This window comes from Lathyrus oleraceus, chromosome 2 (genome assembly GCF_024323335.1).
Source record: "Lathyrus oleraceus cultivar Zhongwan6 chromosome 2, CAAS_Psat_ZW6_1.0, whole genome shotgun sequence".
Lineage (NCBI taxonomy): Eukaryota > Viridiplantae > Streptophyta > Magnoliopsida > Fabales > Fabaceae > Lathyrus > Lathyrus oleraceus.
The window spans coordinates 93,597,362-93,616,394 of NC_066580.1; the positions used below are offsets into that span (position 1 = coordinate 93,597,362).

General features: G+C 34.2%; 1 protein-coding gene across 1 annotated transcript; it reads left to right on the plus strand.

The window, feature by feature from the left end:
* Positions 1–5,608: 5,608 nt before the first annotated feature.
* On the plus strand, positions 5,609–6,079 carry LOC127122066 (uncharacterized). The gene has a single exon (XM_051052472.1). The coding sequence runs from the start codon at positions 5,609–5,611 to the stop codon at positions 6,077–6,079; it is 471 nt and encodes a 156-aa protein (XP_050908429.1).
* The last annotated feature ends 12,954 nt before the right edge of the window (positions 6,080–19,033 follow it).

The following is a 19,033-nucleotide window of genomic DNA, read 5'->3' on the forward strand; positions in this document are numbered from 1 at the left end:
TTAATGTAAATGTTTTTACACTTGCATCCAATTAGATATCATTAAATAAATAATTGTGAGTAATGATATATCACAGACCTAAAAAAACTAAAATAAACTAAATTAAAAATAAAATAAAACTTTTAAAAATATTTTCTTTGGTCTATTTTATCTTGATTTTTATCTTACAATTCTATCATATATCTCCTTTGCTAAACCTCTTAGACCTACCCAACAAAGTAACTGAAAGTACTATTTTACTCTCGATCAATTTAAATTATATTATAGATTAAATTATGTATCCTGAAATTTCAATTTTGAAAATAGAAATAGATTAGAAAAACTAGATCATGTTGAGTTTTTTTTTGAAGTAACATATATTGAACAAAATCAATAAAACTCAAATGGGCATGGATAATGGGTCCATTCAATTTGTTAGAAACCTAGAAAGTTATAAGGCCCACAATCGGGTCAAGAAAGAGATATTTACATGGCACCAATTGCATTGACCGATAGAATAGAGAAAACACATGCAGACTTCTCTAGTAGAGGCGACATAGATGATGAATATTAGTTGTATCTTAGCTGAGTAGAGTAGTTCCCACCGGTTCTCACTACAGAAGGATAGAGTAGTCTTAATTACCCTGCACTCTGCAGCATAAAGGAGGTAGAACTGAACGAACAAGAGATATTAATGTCGAGCCAAATACCGTTGTTGCTGATGATGTAGAGGTTTCTCCTCAGGATAATATTGAGGTTCCTCCTTAGGCTGATACTAATAGGGGCGTACGCGGGTTAGGTTGGACCAGATTTGGCCTAGCCCGTTACCGAACCCGTTCAAAATTCAATGGGTTGGGTCCGTCGTCTAACCCATAATTTATTTGTCAAAACCGACCCGAACAGACTTGTTTGTTAATGGGTTGGATTGGGTTGGGTTCGCGAGTTGTGTTTCAAATGAAAAATATATTTTTTATGATTATTTTTATGGGTTTAAAAAAAAATGTAACACAACTCGATACAATCATACTCATTTATAACACTTAAATTTAATGAAACACATCATATAATATTTAATAAAATTTATCAACTCGACATAACACTTTATAATAGTATAAAATTCAACAAGACACGTTATTTCCATAAAATACATAAGTTGGAAATGATACAAAAGAAAATAAGAAAGAACATTTAATCTTAGAATTACATAAACTCACTAGTCTAGTAGTATTATTGTTTGAGAATAAATTTTTTATAGAAAAATATGGTTATTAGTGAGATATTAATTTTATATTTTTATTTAAAATAATAATAAAAATAATAAGAAATTACTAAATGAAAATCAATGGGTTGGGTCAATCGGTCTGCGGGTTGCAAAACTCAAACCCGTTATCCGACCAAAAACTATACGGGTTATTATGGGTTGGGTTGGGTATACCTGTAAATGAATGGGTTCGGGTAATTTATGAGTTGGGTTGGATTGGGTCATCAGGTTCGTGGTTCGAACCGCACCCATGAACACCTCTAGATACAAAGGTTACTACTTAAGCTAATATGAAGGTTCCTGTTGTAGTTGATACGAAGTTGGAAGCTCATGCTAATACGGAGTCGTCAGTCCACACATATAGAGGGTTCCCTCAAGGGCCCAATGACCCTACCTTGCTCATTGGGTATGTTGATCATGTGTCATTTCAATTATGGCAGGGAGATGTGTAAATAATTTATTTCAAATGATGATTAGTAATTAATTAAGATTAACTGGTGGTTTATACTTTAATTTCTAAATGACCACACCCCATTGAAGGTGCTCGCCCACCCATGGGGCGATATTTAAGAAATCATCTGATGTGCAAATGTCAGATGAGTTCATGGCGATTATCATTGATATCGACATGCATCCCTTGGTGGATTGTTCCCTCACAATGCTCGGTGTTCCATTATTGTCCACTTTTGTTAAGCAATGGCATAAGGAGACATCCTTTTATTTATCTTCCATTTGGTGAGATGATGATTACCCTAGTTGATGTCTTTAACCTCTTCCATCTCCCATTTGCAGGTAACTTCCACACTGCTCATGTAATTAACCAAGAGGGTTACACAAAGGATTGTTTTGGAGGAGTTCCTGGCTAACAGTGGTGCCCATTTCTGTCTCTTTTGGCGTCAGGATACATATTAATCACTGGTGTAACACTCTATGTATGAGGCAACCGTTAGGGTATACATGTTGCATCTTGTAGGATGTAGTATCTTAGTGGATAAGTCTCATGAATACATCGATGTCAGATACATATCGTTGTTTGCTAACTTTGAGTATCTCAACTGGGCATGAGGGTTTACTGCTTTGGCGATATTAAATATTGCCCTCGGAGAGGATACCTTCTTTGAGATGAGACAACTTTCCGGTTATATGAGTCTATTTCATGTATGAATATTTATTATTTTTTATTTATTTAGTTCTTATTTATCAAAGACATTTTGTATATGTAATTTCTTCTTCTTATGCAGTCTTACATATACGAGCATTTTCCATTCATTTGTGACATGCATGATTGTGGTTCTATCACTGATGGATCACCATAAGCCACCAAATGGAGGGAAAAACATTCTCATTCAGGTGTTCTTCATGAGTACAGATAGAGGGTCGATGTTCTAACCATATATTATGTCATATGGACACCCTACGTAAACCATGTAGTGCATCAGTAGTTTGATGATACTACCCTTTCGGGTTATCTGTAATGGGAGAGTTATGTTGCTAAATATTTACCTGAGAGGTGTATGCGCCAGTCTAGGTATGTTCAGAGCATCCCTAGACTATTACTTGTTGTGCCATTGGAAGGAATTGGTAAATGGTTTAGATCTAGCATTGTTAGTAGTGTCGTTTCTATAAGAGATAATCAATGGGGTGTCTTTTGCTAAGTAGTGTTTGGACAGTTATTTAGAGTGATACTTTAGAGTATCCCACCCTCGTATCATCCCACTTGTTCAATATGCAAATTGTAACATCCCAGAATTTGATTAATTTATTTAATCGAACTATTTCATAGTTTATTTATTTAATTAATATTGGTTTGTTTTAATTAAATTTGTTTATTGATATGTATGTGTATGTGAGGCCTTTGTGGGGTGTAGTGAGAGTGTTGGTGGCGTGATAGAATAACTAGAAAGACTAAAATAATTAAAATAAATTATAAAAATGAGACTTTTGGGTGGAAAGTAGGAAAGTGGAAAATATGGGGAAATGGTGAAAGTTGTATCTTAAGTTGGGCCTTAGTGAAATTTTAAAAGATTTTAGGGATAAATAAGTTGTTAGTAGAGTTTTGGAAAAAGAGGAATACGTAAAAATAGAATTGTGGTGAAAAAAGGCAAAGGTAAGGGTTAGGGCTTAGGAAGAACCTCCATTGAAAGAGCTTTAAGGAATTTTGCTGGAAAATCCAAGGTAGGGGAATTTACTCTTAATATGGTGTAAAATGCATGATTGGGTATAGGGAAGTATTTAATCCCAATAGGTTTTCATAACTTTTCAATTTTTGATGAATGATTTTTGAAAATGAAATGAATTTTGTGATAGCATGATTTGTGTGATGCAATATGTGAAATTAGTGCACTATTTTACCATGGAAATTATGTGTTATTATTGATGAAATTGATATGAAATTATGTTCAATAGTGTGTTGTGAATTTGATGAACAAAATATATTAAATCCATGATTAATTGATGAAATTGCATGTTAATTGATAGATAAATAATGTATTGATGCTAGATGTTATTTCTCTTGATGTCGTTGTTTAATTTGGGGTATGTGAAGATGAAATCAGAGTTCTGATTTGAACTCCAATGGAAAAAATGCAAGTTCTGTTCAGCTTCAGGGTGATGAGTATCACTCTAATGACGCCCTGGTCGTCGTGTGTTGCGAAGCACTGATGGGTATACCGTCCTGGTCCCCAGGCACATTTGTATGGGATGGTCGTCATATGGATGACGTGTAATATGATGTGGGTGGTGACAGGCATCACCAGGGTGACGGGTAACCCGTCATTCTTCCATAATGAGCGTCGTTCACTCCTTTGCTTGGGATTGAATGTCAGTTCTGATTTTTTATGTTGTCTTGCGATTAGGCTATTGTTTAGAGATGTTTTGGTGTTCTTTTTTATTGATTGTTGAATTAATAATTATTATGATGTTGTGCATAATTATGATGATTGTATGGTGAATTATTTGGAGGTATGTATGTTGTGGTGAATCATGCATTATGGTGTACGGACTTCGGTCCAGTTTCAGTGTGCTCTTGTCCAATGATATGGACTCAGGAGTGAGTAGCTAGTTTCAAAGGGGAATAAGTGAAGCGTTACTTATGGTGATAGTAGCGATTTGATGTGCTCTAGTCCTATGGTGGAGATTCAAGAGCGAGATGGACATGTGGTGTCCATAATGGTACCACATAAATTGTAGAGTCATTGTGTTGAGTACATTGCATCCATTGTTTGCACATGTATTGAATGATTATGTTGATATTGGTGATTGAGAATACTTTGGTGGTGTATGCGAATGAATTATGTTAAATGATTTTTTATGTTTTTTTAGGCTACCATTGAATACTTTTTCACCATTATATATGATAAGTCTATTCTCACCCCTTTGTTGTTTGTATGGTTTTTTATCCTTCTTGGGGTACAGACGAGCAAGTAAATGAGAAGTTTCTTAGAAACCGAAGCATGACATTGCGATTGTTCTTCTTTTTCCTATTTTATGCGATTTTAGATTTCGTTGCTCTGATTTGTAACACTGGATGAGTGAATGATTTGTTTTTATTATTTGTTGTTATTCACAATGTTGTTGATGTTGTAGGAATTTTGCCATAACCATGTTTTATGTTATGAGACTTATTTGGTTGTTGAGTTACTTTAATTGATTTATTTCCACTGTGATGAGCCTATGTAAACGAGAGCATGTGATGACAAGTGTTTTAATTATTGCATATTTTATCTAAACCGTGTTATAGAGTAGGTTATGTTGTGTTTGAGTGACAATGTATGTGTGTAGTTATTTTATTTTCGTATTATTCCATATTTTTTGGGTTTAGGGTGTAACTTAGTGGTATCAGAGCAAGTCTGTCCATCCGGCCAGGTTTTTGACATGCTAATTGTCCCCAGTATGCGACATGCGTGTGTAGATTATCGATGCATTGTTTCTTCTAATATATGTTTGTTGGTGTGCATAATGGCTTTAAGAAGAAACCACAATATTGGTGATGCTTTGGAAGTGGCTCAGGAATTGCAGGGTCAGCAGAATCAGGATGGTGATGAGTTCAATGGATTGGGGAAGTTCTAGAGAAATAATTCGCCGATGTTCAAGGGAAGATATGATCCAGAGGGTGTTCATGCATGGATCAAAGAAATTGAGAAGATTTTTTGAGTGATGGATTGCACTGAAGTTCAGAAGGTGCAATTCGGTACTCACATGTTGTCTGAAGATACCAAAGACTGGTGGGATAATGCGCGCTAGAGACTGGAAGCTATTGATATTGAGATTACTTGGGTTACATTCATAATTCATTTCCTAGAGAAGTGCTTTCCTGAGGATGTGCACAATAAGAAGGTGATCGAATTCCTCTAGCTTAAGCAAGGAAACATGGCAGTTACCGAGTATACATCTATGTTTAAGGAACTAGTGAAGTTTTTTCCATACTGCAATGGTGCGGCTGTGGAGGGGTCGAAGTGCATCAAGTTTGAAAACAGACTGTGTCCCAAGATTAAGCAAGGTATTGGTTATCACGAGATTCGTAGGTTTCCTACACTAGTGATCAAGTGTAGGATAAATGATGAGGATATCAAGGATCGTTCTGCTTACTATAATAGCATTAGTGAGAGGAAAGGGAAGAATCAGTATTGTGGAAAGTCTTATAGTACTCCAGCTGACAAGGGGAAGCAGAGAATTTCTGATGATAAAAAGCCAAGTGAGGGAGACACTCCCGCTTTTGTCAAGTGGTTTAAGTGTGGCGAGTTGGGACACCGTGCTAATGAATGCAAGAATAACATTATGAAATGCTTCAAATGTGGGAAGACATGTCACATATTACACATTTCAAGAGTGTTGGGATGACTTGTTATAACTACGGTGAGCAGGTTCAAATCAGTACCCGTTGTCAGAAACCAAAGAAGGCATAAACTGGATGGAAAGTCTTTAATTTGTCAGGATCAGAGACTACTAGCTCAGACAAGTTGATTCGAGGTACATGTTTTATTTAATACTCTATTGGTTTTTATTATTGACACATGTGTAACATATTCTTTTGTTTCTCTTGAGTGTGCTGAAAGATTGGGCTTAAAATTGTCTTATGGTTGGGAGTATGATTGTTGATACTCTAGCTCTAGGTCTGATAACTACATCGTGGGTTTGTTTGAATTGTCCACTTACTATTTTCGATAAGAATTTTGGGATGGATCTAGTTTGCCTACTGATGAGACAACTTGATGTTATCCTTGGAATGAACTGGTTGGAGTTCAGCCGTGTTTGTATCAATTGTTACGACAAGTCAATGTCATTTCCATATTTTGATGCAAGTAATGAGTTATTTGTATCTGCAAAGCAAGTGGACGAGTTCATGAAGGATGCGGCTGAGGTTTTTATGATGTTAGCTTCTATAAAGGCTGAAAGCAAGGCTACGCTTGGTGAATTACCATTGGTATGAGATTTTATAGAAGTGTTTCCATATGACATCAGTGATTTCTCGCCGGAGCGCGAGGTGGAGTTTACTATAGACTTAGTACCTGGTACTAGTCCTATGTCAATGGATCCTTATAGAATGTCTGCTTTAGAGTTGAGTGAACTGAAGAAGCAATTAGAAGTGCTACTTGAGAATAAGTTTGTCCGACCGAGTGTTTCTCCGTGGGGTGCGCTAGTGTTGCTAGTCAAGAAGAAAGATGGTAGCATGAGGTTGTGTGTTGACTATTGACAACTAAATAAGGTGAATATCAAGAACAAGTATCCACTTATGAGGATTGATGGTTGGATGGATCAATTGATAAGTGCTTGTGTGTTTAGCAAGATCAATTTGCGTTCGAGTTATCATCAGATTCGTGTGAAACCATAAGATATTCTGAAGACTGCGGTCAGAATGAGGTATGGTCATTATGAGTATTTAGTAATGTCGTTTGGGGTGTCTAATGCACCTTGAGTGTTGATGGAGTACATTAATAGAATATTTCATCCGTATTTAGATCAGTTTGTGGTTGTGTTCATCAATGACATCTAGATATAATCGAATTCTGATGAAGAGCATGTGTAGCATCTGAGGGTTGTATTGCAGACCTCGAAGGAGAAGAAGATATACGTGAAGTTGTCCAAGTGTAATTTCTAGTTGCGAGGAGTAAGTTTCCTTGGTACATGATTTCTAGTAGTGGTATTGCGGTTGATCCATCGAAGATAGATGTTGTATTGTAGTGGGAGGCTCCGAAGTTTGTTACAATGATAAGAAGTTTTTAGGTTGGTTGGTTACTACATGAAGTTTATTGAAGGATTTTTCAAGTTAGCATTGCCTTTGACTCAGTTGACTCAAAAGGGTCAAGCTTATGTTTGGGATGTGCAATGTGAATAGAGTTTTCAAGAACTCAAGAGGAAGTTGACGTCTACTGCATTTTTTATTTTGCTGAATCTAAGTGATCCCTTTGTGGTGTATTGTGATGCTTCAAAGATGGGTCTACGTGGTGTGTTAATACAAAATGGTCAGGTTGTGGCTTACGTTTCTAGATAGTTGAGGGTTTATGAAAGTAATTATCCTACGCATGATCTAGATTTGGAAGATGTGGTATTCGTGTTAAAGATTTGGAGGAATTATCTATTTGGCTCCAGATTTGAGGTGTTTAGTGACCACAAGAGTTTGAACTATCTATTCGATCAAAAAGAGTTGAATATGAGGCAGAGAAGATGGCTCGAATTTCTGAAGGATTATGATTTTGGCTTGAGTTACCATCATGGTAAAGCCAATGTTGTGGTTGATGCATTGAGTAGGAAGTCATTACATATGTCGATGTCGATGGTTCGAGAGTTAGAATTGATGAGAAAATCAGTGACATGAGTTTGGTGTGTGAAGAGACTCCTAAAACTGTGAAGTTAGGCATGTTGAAGCTGACCAGTGGTATCCTTGAAGAAATCAGAAAAGGAAAAAAAGTCGACTTGGGATTGGTTGACCGAGTAGTGTTAATCAATAAAGGGAAATTATGTAATTTTAGAATCTACGAGAATGGTGTGACGACGTTTAGATACAGGGTTTGTGTGCCAGATGTACCAAAGATTAAGAGTAATATTCTTGAGGAAGGTCATAGATGTAGTTTGAGTATTCATCCCGGTGCCACTAAGATGTATCAAGATTTGAGAAATATGTTTTGGTGGCCAGGAATGAAGAAGGAAGTCGCTGAGTTTGTCTATGTTTGTTTGAATTTCCAAAAGTCGAAGATTGAACATCATAAGTCGTCAGGTATGATGCAACCGTTGAGTATTCCTGAATGGAAGTGAGATAACATTTCCATGGATTTCGTGACAAGTTTTCCGAAGACGACGAACGAATGTGATTTTATTTAGGTTGTTATTGATAAATTGACTAAATTGGCTCACTTCATACTGATTAAGATCAGTAGTTATACTTTGCAGAAGTTGGCTGAGTTGTATATTGAGAAGATTGTTAGCCTGCATGGTATTCCTTCAAGCATCGTGTCAGATAGAGATCTGAGGTTTACATAAGCATTGGGTAATAAGCTGAAGTAGAGTTCTACTTATCATCTACAAACTGACGGTCAAACGAAGAGGCCTATTCAATATTTGGAGGATCTTTTGAGGGATTGTGTGCTAGAACAAGGAGGTTCTTGGGATAGCTACTTACCGTTGATTAAGTTCACTTACAATAATAGTTTCCATTCAAGTATTGGAATGATCCCGTTTGAGGAGTTGTATGGTAGGAGGTGTAGGACATCCCTGTGTTGGTATGAATTAGGTGGGAGTGTGGTGATTGGACCTGAGATAGCGCAACAAACTTCTTAGAAGATCAATATGATCCAAGAGAAGATGAAATCTTTGTAGAGTCGCCAGAAGAGTTACCACCATAAGAGAAGGAAATAACTTGAGTTCCAAGAGGGGATCATGTATTTTCGAGAGTTACTTCGGTTACTAGTGTTGGTCGAGCTTTAAAGTCTCGAAAGCTCACACCACATTTTGTTGGTCCATATCAGATCTTGCAGAGGATATGAAAGGTGGCCTATCGGATTTCTTTGACACTACCTCTTGTTAATCTTCATTATATGTTTCATGTGTCTCAGTTGATGAGATACATTCCTAATCTATCTCATTCGATCCAAGTGGACGATGTGTAGGTGAGAGAGAACCTGACTGTTGAGGCATCACCCATGTAGATAGAGGATCGAGAAATGAAGTAGTTGTGTGGTAAGGTGATTTCCTTGGTGAAGGTAGTGTAGGGAGGACCAGTCGGTGGTAGCATGACTTGGGAGCTGGAGAGCCAGATGAGGAGTCATATCCGACTCTGTTTCATTCAGGTAATTTTCAAGGGCAACCATTTTATAAGTGGGGGAGAGTTGTAACACCCTAAATTTGATTAATTTACTTAATCGAGTTATTTTTTATTTTATTTATTTAAATAATATTGGTGTATTTTAATAAAATATGTGTAGCGATGTGTATGTGTATGTGTATGTGGGGTCTTGATGGGGTGTAGTGAGAGTGTTGGTGGGGTGATAGAAAGACTAAAATAGTTAAATAATTAGAATTGTGATTATTTTGAATTAATAATTAAAATAAATTAGAAAAATGAGACTTTTGGGTGGAAAGTAGTAAAGTGGAAAATATGGGGAAAGTGGTGAAAGTTGTATCTTAAGTTGGGCCTCAGAGCAATTTTAAAATATTAAGAATTAGGTTAAGGATAAATCAGTTGTTAGTAGAGTTTTGGAAAAAGAGGAATACGTAAAAACAAAGTTGTGGTGAAAAGAGGCAAATACAAAGGTTAGGGCTTAGAAAGAACCTCCATTGATAGAGCTTTAAGGATTTTTTCTAGAAAATCCAAGGTAAGGGAGGGGGGGGGGGGGGGGGGGGGTTCTCTGAATATGGTGTATAATGCATGATTGGGCTGAGGTAAGTTCTTAATCCCAATAGGTTTTCATAACTTTACCCTTTTTTATGAATGATTGTTGAACATGATGTAAATTTTGTGATAGCATGATTTGTGTGATGTAATATGTGAAATTCGTGCACAATTTTACCATGGAAATTATGTGTTATTATTGATGAAATTGGTATGAAATTATGTTTATTTTTGTGTTATGAATTTGATGAACAAAACATGTTAAATTCATGATTAATTGATGAAATTGCATGTTAATTCATAGATAAAAAATGATGTATTGATGCTAGATGTTATTTCCCTTTATGTTATTGTTTGATTTGGGGTCTAAGAAGGTGAAATTGGAGTTCTGATTTGAACTCTAATGGAAAAAATGCAGATTCTTTTCTGCTTCAGGGTGACGGGCGTCACCCTAATGACGCCCTGGTCATCATGTGTTGCGAAGCGCTGATGGATGTCAGTTGCCTGACGGGTAGACCATCATGGTTCCCAGGAATAGTTGTATGGACGATCGTGATATGGATGACGTGTAAGGTGATGTGGGCGGTGACGGGCGTCACCTGGGTGACGGGTAACCCGTCATTCTACCATAATGAGCATCGTTTACTCATTTGCTTGGAATTGAATGGTAGTTCTGATTTTCGATGCTATGTTATGATTAGGCTATTATTTGACTACTCTTTGGAGATGTTTCGATGTTGTTTGTTATTGATTGTTTAATTAATCAATTATTATGATGTTGTGCGTAATTATGGTGATTGTATGGTGAATTATTTGGTGGTATGCATGGTGGGGTGAACCATGCATCATGGTGTACGGAGTTCGGTCCATTTTTGGCGTGCTCTGGCCTAATGGTGTGGATTCAGGAGCGAGTAGTTGGTCCTCAATGGAAATAAGTGAAGCGTTACTTATGGTGATAATAGTGATTTGGTGTGCTATGGTCCTATGGTGGGGATTTAGGAGCGAGATGGACTTGTGTTATCCATAATGGTACCATATTTATTATAGAGTCACGGGGTTGAGTATATTGCATTTATTGTTTGCATATGTATTGAATGATTATGTTGATATTGGTGATTAAGAATACTTTGGTGGTGTATGAGAATTAATTGTGTTAAATGATTGTTGATGTTTGTTTAGGCTACCCTTGCATACTTTTCCACCATTATATATTATGAGCGTATTCTCACCCCACTTTGTATGATTGACTAGTAACACCTGTAGAGGATACCACTTCTTGTAGATAATCTAATGAGTTTGGTAAACTTATATGATGAGATCTATACCGGATTGTCTTAGATAACACACATTGTTAGTGGAGCACCTGAGTAGATTTTATTACTTTTTTTTTTGCTGACATTATTTTGGTTTCGTAACGAATTATGTGTATATTATTGATATTTTATCTTAATATTTCATTAGATAAAAATTAGCATCACATTACTACATTATGAGCATAATTTAACACGAACATTGATAAACATAACTTAACAAGAAAATAAAATGAGGCAAAATTAAACATTACTAAATTGTTCAGGACATTTCAACATATTGATAATATCATCAACAAATCTTGCAACTATCACATCCACCTCAATCAAACCCTTTATTCTGTATCGATGATATGTGTTCGACATAACTTTTAAATCTTCATTCGTCTTCAATTCAAACTTATTGAACCTAATCTTTCATTCATTATCAATCAATGGTGAACATCACTTATTATTAACCACCTTTCTGTTGTCGTTGTGGTACAAGAGATTATCCAGTTTGGATTTCAGGGCCTCTTCCCCTTTGTTAGCCTAAAATCAACAGGAGGTTTCACATTATTGAAGTACACCATGCGAGATACCAAAATTGAGATATTGTCAGGTGTTTTTGTTAAGAACATATAGTGCAAAAATTCGGTGCAATTACAACCATACAAAAGTGTAGGCAAAATCTCAACCGTTGAAAATTAACATTACCATATTTTTCAGGGGTGTGAAAAAATTTAATATTCCGAATTTTAAAAGATCGATAATAATTATTATATCTCGAATTTTTTAAAAATGTTAATAAAAACGCATACCGACTTTTTTATATGGGCTATCAGATTTTTTGTGTCTAATATTTTTATCATATATTTAATAAAAAAATTAGAGAAGTATTTTTGGAATTAAGAAAATATGGGGACTGTCATATATGATTTTAGGAGTTCCAAGTAGAATTCTCATAAAAAAAAGCTGTTATCAAGGATAAAATTTCTATCTAGGTTAACATTTTAATGGGCCCAATAGCAGAAATATAAATGAGTCCAATTTGGTCATTTCCAAAATTTATAAGAAACTTTTTTATATTAAAAAAACAACTCAAATATTGAGTTAGACATATTTATTTTAATAATAAAGAATTTCCATAAAATTTGGAGTTCCAATAAGTTAAGAAAATAAATATATTATTGTTGGTATTTAATAGTTTAAAATTAAAAAAATTAAATAACTCTTTTTATATAATATGTGAGTTATGTAAATTAAGGGAAGAAATATAAAGTGAAATTGTCTTCTATTTTCTTAATAGTAGGCTCATATGGATAATGAGCCAGAGTCATTTCTTAGGGGTAACTGGTAGTTGATTCGCTTGAGTCCTTCCATCACATGGTTATGGTAAATTTCTTACTTAGATTACTCCTATTTTATGTTATAAATAATAGGGTATGCATTTATAGTGTAAATTTATTTTATACTATCACTCAATGACGATCATGCATTCCATTAAATCAAATCAAAAATTTGAAATTATTTGTATGACATGACAAAATGATATATTTTTATTGAATGATAGTAGTGTAAACCTTTTTTACACTCTCAGAGCATCACCATTAAATCCTATAAATAATTAAAGAACTTTTGTTTTCTCATTCTTAAATTCTCTACATATTTGTAAAATTAAAAAATAAATACTTTTTGAGTTTTAAAATTTAGAGCGTAATTTTGAAATTTTAATTCGAACATTTGGAATAAATTTCATGTTTAGAATAAAACTTCATGCTCATCAACTTTCTTTCTTTTTTTTCTTTTCAGTTCCTACTAAATACGTTTTAAAAACACAAAATCTGTGTTTAAATGGTATATATAGTGTGATTCTTAGACCTCCCTCACTGTAATAGTTTTGTTCTATTCATGTCACTTAGTCTTTAGTAGTATAATTCTGATTGTATAATCCGAGCAAATGTCTAATGCGCATTTCAATGGTAAGATCTAAACAAGCGACAAACTTTTATAATACATTTTCGGATCCTAATATTCAAATTGAGTATTTTCTGAAACAATTCTATTTTTCATTAAGTTGTCTTGCATTATTTTAAATATGGATGTTCCCATGAATCTTCCATCAATGTGCTTGTACATGATATGAAAGTTGACATTGTACTTCAAGTTATCAATGCAAAAGTTGTCAATATGAAAATTAATATCGTATTTCTAGACGAATGTTATACGTGGATCTATGGACATGTAGGTATAATGAATGCAATAATCTGGTAACCTATTTGATTTTGATGATGACTACACTATGAGACGGGGTTGTCATCAATGATAATGATCAAGCTGTGATGCTTGAAGATCAAGAAGCCATTTGATGTGATGATCCATGCTATCTAATTTTGATGATGACAACATTGAAAAAGAAGTTATCTGATGTGATGATCCATGCTATCTAGTTTTGATGATAATAACATTGAAAGTTAAAGTTGTTATCTGTTGTGGTGATCAAGTTGTGGTGTTTGAAGATTAATATATTAAAGCCCATCTCTGGAAGACAACACCTAATGTCAAACGTATTTCGATGGATTAAGTGAATATCTTTGATCAAGTAATCTATCTGATGGTTGTCCTATCGAGAAGAGTTTCAAGAATCATCAGATAGAAGAAGTTAAGTCTAGTTGAAATGTTGATCAAATGTTGAATCTAGCAAGAGATCCTGAATCTTCATAGTTATGAAAGAGAGGAAGTGTGAAAGCTCACCTTGTCAGTGTCGAGTGATCTGTCTTTAAAAAATGTATAAGATTAGTTCTTAAATATACTAAGAAAAATGAAACACAAATACTTTTGAATTATCAGAAAGTCTTTCTAATTTTATTAAAAACAACCAGAAAACGTATTTGTGCCTAGCTAATAGATTATAAACTCATTATAGTCCATTGGAAGAGTTTTATACCTGGCATGATAGATTAGACCATTAGGTTAGTCGATTATCAGTTTTGTAATCATAAAAATTGATTATTATGTATTTTAATCGATTTGTGGTAGTACCTTTTGAAGACTTTCCTTTGTGGGAATCACATAATTGATTATGTGATATGCATAATCAATTATTGACATTAAAAGTCCATGGATCCTTTCCATATTTGAGCCACCTTTTGTCGTATAAATATAGGGTCTCCCCGTATTTCAAAACACACCAGAAAACATATTTTGAATCTCTCTCTCTCTCTCTCTCAATCATTGTATAGAGATGTTTGTGGGAAAATACTATCAAAAGCTAGTATCATAGTGGAAACTCTCAAGAAGGAATTCTTGTGTAGAGAAGCAAGGGCACTTCTTTAGACCGAAACTCTTTAATTCTAGTTCCTTTCTCTCACCCCTTAACTCCTTACTTTACAGTCATTTATTTCCGTTGCAATTCCATTTTCTTATTTCCGCTACTTTTACTCTATGTTTTACAAAAGCTTTTTAAACTTTCTTTTAGTAAAATATTTTTATTTGGAAATGGATTTTCAAACCCCACACATTTCACTCATTATCTTGTGTTTGGAGTCTCATGTCCACCATTAAACTTAGTAAATATAATGAGAAATTATATAAGAATATTGATGATCTTAAGGATTATATCAAATTCTTAGAAAACAACAATAAGATTCTTGGTGAAGAAATCGCTAGTATCGTAAGTGAATCCTTAAGATCAAATAAATGTGAATCTTGCGAATATTTGAAAAATGAAGTAACTAGCTCGTGTGAAACATTAGGCTTTGTTTAAGAGTTTGGAGGGGAGAGCTTTGAAAAAAGTTAAGGATAAATGAGAGAGAATAGAAGGATTTTGATAGGAAGGATTTTGGAGGGTTTGTTTATATTCATAATACAAAATCTCTTTAGTTTGGGAGAACTCAAAACTTCTATTGGATGAGGGTTTTGGAGGGCTTACATAAATTCTTCAAATATATTTTATATTATTAAATTATTCTGAAAAATAAAAATATAGTAATGATAAACATTCATTTATCACTATATGCAAAACCAAATTCAAAAAATAATAAAGATTTGTCTATTATTTTCTACAAATCACATTCCCTGAAGCCCTTCCTCCATCACTTCTAAAATTGCAAACAAAACCTTAGAGAAATTTACTAAGAGTAAAAATAAGTTCAATTGAATTCATTCTATTCAAAAGGCTTCTTTTAATCATGGTGTGGGTTATAAATCTAATAGATAGCTTAATAATATTCTCCTTGATAGAAATAAATTTAATAGTCCGGTCTTTAAATGTAAATTTTGTAACAAACTTGGTTATCTTGAACCTTTTTGCTATGCTAAATTAAGAGGGTCTAAAGGAAATACCTCCAGACCTCTTAAAGTGAATAACGCACCAGGACCCAAAACGATTTGGGTACCAAAGGTGAAAACTTAATATATTTTGCAAGGAATGCTTTTGCAGATTTGAAGATGCTTATTTCAAATTTAATTTTATAAAGCATGTGTATAATGTGAGTATATAAGAGAAGCCTGAAGATCCGTAATAATCATATTTTGATGGTGTTGGTGGATGATGATCCTTGATAGTCTTTGATAAAGATGTTAGCTTTAATGGTGGTGCCCAACAATCATGTTTTTAAAGCTATTAGCATTGATGGTGGTTCTCAACAGTCTGGTGGTTCTCAACAGTCGTGGTTCCTAAAGTTCTTAGCATTGATGACATAGCTCAACAAGTTTGTTTTAACCAAGTTGTTCGTTGGCATTGATTGTGGTACTCAACAATCATGATGGTTCTGGTGATTATGGAGTAAAAGTCTCTTTGAAGATCATATTACTCCTCATGATGTTTAACCTTCTCTCGTATAAAGAAATCCGTAGAGATGGAATTTCAATGTGGTTTGTCATTCCCTCTTAAGGGGGAGTTTTCTCAATATTTCTTGAGATTTCAGAGGTAAACTACTTGGCAGAAATTGAATCAAAAAACTCCGAGGAATTTGTCTAGTAAGTGGAATTTTTATGCTTAGTGAATTTTATTTTATTACTACCAAATTTTTAGATTGATTTGATCATGAATTTAGGCAAAGAGGCGCATTGTTGAAGTTCGGGGGTGCCAAAAGTAATCAATCAAGCTAAAATCATCCAAAGGCCCAAAAGGAGCAAATAATGGCCTAAATAATCTATCACATCAGTGTGTAACCGATTAGAGCATATTTGAATTTTAAAATTCAAAATTTTGCTCCATATAATCAATTAACTATAAATGAAGATCAATTATGAGCCTAAAAAACCGTGTGCCGCCTACAATCAAATCATGAGGGAATCTTATATTTATTGTTCCAATGTATTATCAAGGTAGATAATTGATTATAGGCAGAGTATATATAAAGATATTTTCCCTCTCTCTTTTTCTCGTCCCTCTCTTGCCTTTTTCTCATATTTTCTTCTTGCTTTCTCTGTCTTTTTTGCAAAATCTCTTTTAATCTTCATCAGCGTCATGTCTCCAAAAAGGATGTGTACTTCTGAAAGCTCCTCATCAGTAACCTACTTCTCAGAGCTTTTTTCATCTCAAAAGCAAGAAAATTGTTTCAAACGAGATTATGCATAAAGGAGAATCCTCAAACCCTACGACTTGGAATAGATTATATTTAAAGATTGTGAATTCTTGAATTTGTTTGATGAAGCCTTCTAAATAACATCATTTGTGATATTCCCAAAGAGAAGATTCCAATTTTTGTGAAAATGTTATATTCCAACCTTTAGTATGTTGAAGGGATTCTTACCATTGACGTGAAGAAACATCAAATTAGAGTTTGAAGTTGAAGTTAATGGTTATTCTTATATGTTTGATGCTACTTCCTTCTTAGATGATCCTAGCTATGACATTCCTCTTCCATTCAAGGTGAGCTTAGTAAGTTGTAATACTCTTCTTATCCACTATGTGGTCTCCCATATTTTAGTCCTAAAGAAACAAATCTTTGGGAAAATATCCAAAAAAAATACGAGGCTGTTGTGGTATGGAGAATTGTCAACAAAGTAGAAATAATTTGGGCCACTATTGTAATCTGCCATATAATTGATAGAAAAATAAATATATGTGATTACCATCTGGTCGGTTGATAATAAAAATCTTAGAGCACATTGAGTTCAACTTTGAGGATGAAGAACTAGACCAAGAGTACACTAGAATAGGAAGCAACACAATAGGGCTAATGATTATAGTCATCAGCGATGGAGTGCTAGCCCATAAGACCTCCAAGGAAAATAAAGCTCTTCAAGTCAGCCATCTCCACCTCAATAGTAAGGGCCATCGATTCTAGAAAAGTTTGATTATGATAATCTAGATACTACTCCAACTGAAGCTCTTCTCAATACGACGCATTAGGCAGAAGAAGAGTGATAGGAAAATAAACATTTTGACCTGTATGCTTGCAGATAGTGGATCTCAGATGTCTCATAGAGTATTCAATGACGATGATGAGGATGAGGGTTCTAATTAGTTTTTTTTGCTTAGGTGTTTCTTTGTTGCTTTCTATGTTAATTCTTGATATTTCTCTTATTGTACTTGAATTCCCTTGTTTTTAATTAATGAAGTATTTTAAGTTTTAAAGGTTTGTGCATGCTCTTGGTGATCTATGTGCTTGAATATTTGCTTTATGTCTTTATTTATTTTTATGTCATCAATGATAATGATCAAGTTGTGATGCTTAGAGATCCAGATTCCATCTGGTGTGACGATCCATGCTATCTAGTTTTAGTGATGATGATAGTGTAACATGAAGTCGTCATTTGTTATGATGATCAAGTTGTGGTGCTTGAAGATTAAAATGTAAAAGCCCATATATGGCGGAAAACACCTAATGTCATGCGATGCTCAATGGAGTAAGTGAAGATTTTTGATCAAGCAATCTCTCTGATGGTTGTGCCGATCAAGAAGAGTTTAAATTATCATCAGATAGAAAAAGTCAAGTCCCAGGTGAAGTGTTGAATCAATGTTGAATATAGCAAGGGATCATGAATCTTCAGAGTTGTTAAAAAGAGGAAGTGTGAAAGCTCGCCTTGTCTGTGTCGAGTGATCCGTGTCTGTATAGATATAAGATCAGTTCTTGAATTTACTAAGGAAAATTACACATACACAAACACACACTCAAACGATATGAAAGAATATCTATTATTAAACCAACCAGAAAATGCTTTTATGCATAGATAATGGATTAGAGACTCATTCCGATCAATTATAAGGTTATCTTTACATGGCATAATCGATTAGTTCATTAGGGTTAGTTAACTACGAATTTTATAACCCTAATAATTGATTATTATATACTTTAATTGATTAGATGTGGCGCCTTTTGAAAATTTTCTTTTTTAGTATCACATAATCGATTATTGACATTAAAATTCCCATGAATCATTTCAATATTTGAGTCACCTTTTGTCCTATAAATAGAGGGATTTCCCTCATTTCAAAACGCACAAAAAAACATATTTCAAATACCTTATATATATATATATATATATATATATATATATATATAGTTTTGTCTTAGTGCTTTTGAGAGTGAATCTTTCATTTGCGCAGTGTTTGGTCTAGTGTGGGTCATTATTGTAATATCTCATTGTGAGAAATCTTTTTTTGGTTGTGAGCTAAACCAATTGAAAAGAACTTGTATGGTTGTTAAGTTTAACCCGAGAAACTTCTCT